Below are 4,885 nucleotides of genomic sequence, written 5' to 3'. Positions count from 1 at the left end.
TCCTGTTTGTGTGGGGATGCAAGCAATGACTTGGAGTCTTCGTTCAGTGTGGATCGATAAAACAAAAGAGATGGTGGAGATTCTTATAGAAAAGTGACTCATCTTCACAAAAGTCTATTCCTCTCCAAATTCTCTCCCAGTTAATAAATAGTACTAATTAATTATGATTGGAAAATCTCTAAACAAATAATATGAAGAGGATTGTGTCAGAGAGTCATGCAAAGTTTCTTAATGATGCTCCGTCGGGAAGAAAAGGAACGAAAAAACAATACTAAAAATCTAATTATGGAAAGGGTAGTTTAGTAATTATGATCGATTTACTTAATAAAAGTTCCATCCACACCATCACAGGGGGGGGGGTCCACAAGGCACCAGGCAAACGGCTGCAACATCAGAGAAACAAGCATCACATCCATGAATCCTTCCTTTTTATTCCCATCCATCCTTTCCTCTCTTCTCATCCCAACAAATACCTGGGGTAGAGAAGGAACCAAGGAAAGGGAGGGGGGAGAGTATTAATTAAGGAGGCAAAATCCAATCCCCCACCCCCTCGCCCTCTATGCCAAGGAGACCTTGTCCTCTCTCTACGTCTTTCTAGCTCCTTTCTGATGGCCCAAGTGGACCAAAATTTATTTGAGGGGGGAGAAACAAAACAAAAGGGGAGGTGGGGAGAAAGAGAGAGAGAGAATAGGGGAAGGAAAGGATGGGTGTCTTCGAGGGTGTATCTTCCAACCAAGCCCCCCTACATCCCTCCCTTCCTCCAGAAAACAAGAATAGAGAGAGAGAGAGAGAGAGAGAGGCCCCCAGGCAATGCCAGAAATACCCCTCTGCAAGGCCAGAAAATCTACACCTCCATCAAAGCGAAAAAAAGAACTCTCCTTTGCTCTCCAATTCCCGATTTATATGGGCCTCTCTCGGGTTTTATCTTGGTCAGACCTACAGAGAGGGAGAGAAAGAGAAAACAAGGGGAAGGAACCTTTCCTGTCTCTCTCTCTTTCTATCTATCTTTCTCCACCTACCTTTATTTCTCCATTATCTCTTTACCTCTCTATCTCTCTCCATCTATATCTTTATGACCTCTTATTGGCCTTTTCTTCTCCATCGCCTCTTATGATATAGTCTTCTTCTCCTCCTCCTTTTCTTTTGCTTTTTCTTTCTTAGTCTGTTTGGGTTCCGGGGAGAAGGGGCCGGGTTGAGGAGAAGATAATGAAGAAGGTGAGAAGGGTTCGTCCCATGGAGTCGTCTCCATCGTCTTCGTCGTACATGACCGCTGGGGAGGAGGCCAGGGCGCGGTTCAAGTACCAGGGGCTCTTGCAGGACTATGAGGAGTTGATAAAGGTGAGATCTTTTCCTTGTTGGGTTGATTGGATCTTTGGATATCCTGCGTTTTCTGTTGCCAAGATGCGGTTTTTGTTTGGAATTTGTCCTGGTTTTCTTGATTCTGGATGTTCCGCCTTTATTGCCTTCCATTATTATTATTATTATTCTCAAATTGGTTCGTTCTCTTGTTATTCTCTTTGATTTTAGGGGTGTAGGTTCTCTTTCGAGTGTTTTTTTTTTTTTTTTTGTGGGAGGGGGGGATCTGGGGCTGTTTTTCCCTTATTTTTGTCGATTTCGTGGGTCCAGGTTGCGTAGATTGAGAGATCTAGGGTCTTGTGATTTTTTGTGTAGGAATGCTTGTTTGAGCTTTTGTTCCTAACTTTTAATTGGCTGGATTTTGTCTTAGGTCTTCTTGATTAGAATTTATTCACTCCTTTCTTTTTCTCTTTCCCTTAATTTTTTTTTTTTAAAAAACCCATTCTTTTTATTTTTATTTTTTGCTATCTCCATTGTAAAGTTTGCAATTTTTTTAATTTATGATATCCCTCAACAATTTAATTGCTTTTTTTTTTTTTTTTTTTTTTTGCGCCTCAGCAAGTAACTGTAACTTGTTTTCACAGGAAACTGAAGCAAAGAATAAGAAATTTCAGCAGACAAAGCAGAAGAAACTCAAGCTCTTGGCTGAAGTCAAGTACTACCTTTTCAATATATCTTTCTTTGCACACATTTATCTGCTTCCTGATTTCCTCATTATATCTCAAGTTCTTTCGAAGGTTTAACTTTAAAAAATTATAATTTGGTATGTTAGATTCTTGCGGAGCAAATACAAGACTTTATTAGAAACCCCATCTCAGGCCGCCCCATGTAGACTCAAGAAACAAACCCGCAAAATGCAAGCATCTGTTGGAATCTCTCAACCACCAAATGCGGTTGTTCGAAGTGAAGTACCTACGAAACATAGGAATCAAAGAATAATGGAAGGTGCAGCTCCAAGCACTTCTGCTGTGATTGATTTGAATCAAATCTCTTTACCGGTAATTGGTCGGGTTCTTCTATCAGGAACTTGCATGGCTACACTTATGAAGGTTTGTTAATCGGGATTTTTTTGTTAATTGCAGAATGGTGAAGAAATGGAGGAGTTTCATGTGAGGTTGGAGCCCCTGAAAATGGAGAAACTGAAATGGTGTTCAATAGATGGTGATGGAGGGGAAAATGATCTCAAGTTATCAATTTGTGGAGGTGTCGAGAACAATTCAAACAGGGTGGGCAAGAGGAAAATTTCATGGCAAGATCGGGTAGCTCTTAGGGTTTGAGATTTTCTGCTACATCATGGGTGATGAAGGAAGTTCTTGTGCCGTTCCCATCTTTCCTCTCTTAAGGAATACCTTTTTCTATCAAATTGTATTGGTCTGTAAAGGAACAACTTAAAGGGATACTTGTATTCCCATTATACATGAAACTTAATAGAGTTGTAGAAATGCTAGCGTCCTTTTATTGACAAATACATCTTCCTTGTATGGTTTTGCAGAATTGATTTATTCGTTACCATCTTACATGGTTAAAAGCAGGAGAATTTGGCAGTTATCTGTTTGATTAACATGTGTGGTGGAAGAATCTGTAATAAGATTGCAGTTGGTAACCTCTAGTTAAATGTTGGGAAATCATCTTTCTTTTTGTTGGCTTTGTGGTGAAGAGAAGTTGGAAATCATCTTTCTTGTATAGCTTTCGTAGAATCGATTATTCTTTACCATCTGACATGGTTAAAAGCAGGAGAATTTGGCAGTTTGTTGGATTTAGACGTGTGATGGAAGAATCCATGATAATACTTCAGTTGGTTACCTCTAGTTAGATGTTTGGAAATCATCTGACTTTTTGTTGGTTTGTGGTGAAGAGAATGTAGCTTGATCTTTCCATTCGTAGATTGCTTTCCTTTCAGAATTATGTTATTGAAATTTCGGACTGCTTGTGTGGTATTTTGCCATTTGTCACAGAATTTGGACTTATGAAGAACTGATTTACAGATACAATAGAAAAAATTTTCTTTTTTGTATCGAGGAGGAAGGTAGGGTTTACTGTTGGTTGCTGGTGGAGTGATGATCTAGCTCCATTTGCCCTTGATCGCAATTTTTTACTTCCATTTGATTTGCTTGACAATTGGAGCATCAAAGATTCAAAAATGCATTTATAATATCATATCAGTGACAATTCAATTTGAAATTCTGTAAGAGAATTTGCATGGTCTTTACATATACTTCTACTACCCTTTCTAGATGTATTAGTGTCGGTAAAGCGATGGAGTTTTTTTTTTTTTTTGAAAAAAAAAAAAATCGAAGCAGTCTGAATTCAATTTTACTTCGGTGCCAAGATGTTTGATACCATAACAAGACTGGTTTTATAGAACATATATTAGTGCAATATTATTTCTATTTCCAACGTTAATACTCGTGCTCTGTATTGCATGGCTATCATGTACACCCACTATATTTCATAGCACGTATTTGTGTGCAAGCATGGAAGATGCGTGATCGGTTGTTGGGGGAGGAAAAGCCACATTGATCCATTGCTTATAAACATTCTCCTCTGAAAGCAAGCGAATTTTATGAAAATGGAAGACCAATCTATGATGACACAATGTGACACATCATGCATGCAGATTCCAACCAGCCTTCAGCGAGACGTCGTGTCGTTACTTCAAATCCCTGTCAGTCGTTCACTCTTACAGGTACCTCTATCTGCAAAGCCGACCTAATAAGTTTGCCAGGTCCTGCAGCGCGCCCCACCTAGTATGTGTCTGCTGACGGACACCTGGTGCACCAAAATTGAAGAAGGCTTGCATCTTTCAAGTTGAACGTAGCTGCATGCATGCTACTTTTGTTGATCACACATCCAGAAACAACACGGGAAAGAATCGAACTAATTTGTTCGTTGATGCCTCGGTTGTAACATAGTCCTGAACTTACCACATGTGCTCCCACACCGGTGCTATGAATACAGCAACTCCCACGCCTTTCACCATTGCATCCCAAGAACGCATTCTTCTTGATTGATTAATATGAGGCATACAGTAGCACATTCACATCTAACAGAAGCGCTTGAAGCTTGGAAGTTGCAAGGTAAGATTAGATTTTTGTCGTGTGCTTTCACCAAATCATTCCCTAACCAAACAGATTGAATTAAGATGTAGTTCTGAACTAAGAAATTATGCACCACAGGCGAGGCACGGTGCCTACAGGGCTAGGCACTTCATCGTATAGACACTCCCTTAAGTCACTGATCCAACAAACTCCCTACCCTACTTAAACAAGGTTTTCCTAGAACCGTCCCACCGGCATAATCAGACATAAAAAACCGGCTACTCTTGGTCTTTCAATCAGAGAGCTTTGCCACTTTCAGCAATCTTGGGTATTCTCTGGCTCCTTGTATTGGTGATCATTATCTGCTTCTGCCTTCTTCTCTTCTTCCTCTTATCTCCTCCTCCTTTGCTGTTTAATTTGTTTTAACCTTCTTTCTAGCACCGGCTGGCGTCATGGGTTTACCATCCTTCTTTGGTTCCTCGGCTTGAGCC

General features: G+C 40.1%; 1 protein-coding gene across 1 annotated transcript; it reads left to right on the top strand.

Annotated features, from left to right (window-relative positions):
* The first annotated feature begins 438 nt into the window (after positions 1-438).
* LOC105050736 (uncharacterized) lies at positions 439-2,822 on the top strand. Its single transcript, XM_010930864.4, has 4 exons — positions 439-1,338; positions 1,941-2,011; positions 2,129-2,354; positions 2,439-2,822. The coding sequence occupies exons 1-4, from the start codon at positions 1,207-1,209 to the stop codon at positions 2,631-2,633; spliced, it is 624 nt and encodes a 207-aa protein (XP_010929166.1). The 5' UTR covers positions 439-1,206; the 3' UTR covers positions 2,634-2,822.
* The last annotated feature ends 2,063 nt before the right edge of the window (positions 2,823-4,885 follow it).

Source organism: Elaeis guineensis, chromosome 8 (assembly GCF_000442705.2).
Source record: "Elaeis guineensis isolate ETL-2024a chromosome 8, EG11, whole genome shotgun sequence".
Taxonomy (NCBI): Eukaryota; Viridiplantae; Streptophyta; class Magnoliopsida; order Arecales; family Arecaceae; genus Elaeis; species Elaeis guineensis.
Note: the sequence above shows the minus strand (reverse complement) of the source record. Positions and strands in the feature narration are given on the sequence as shown.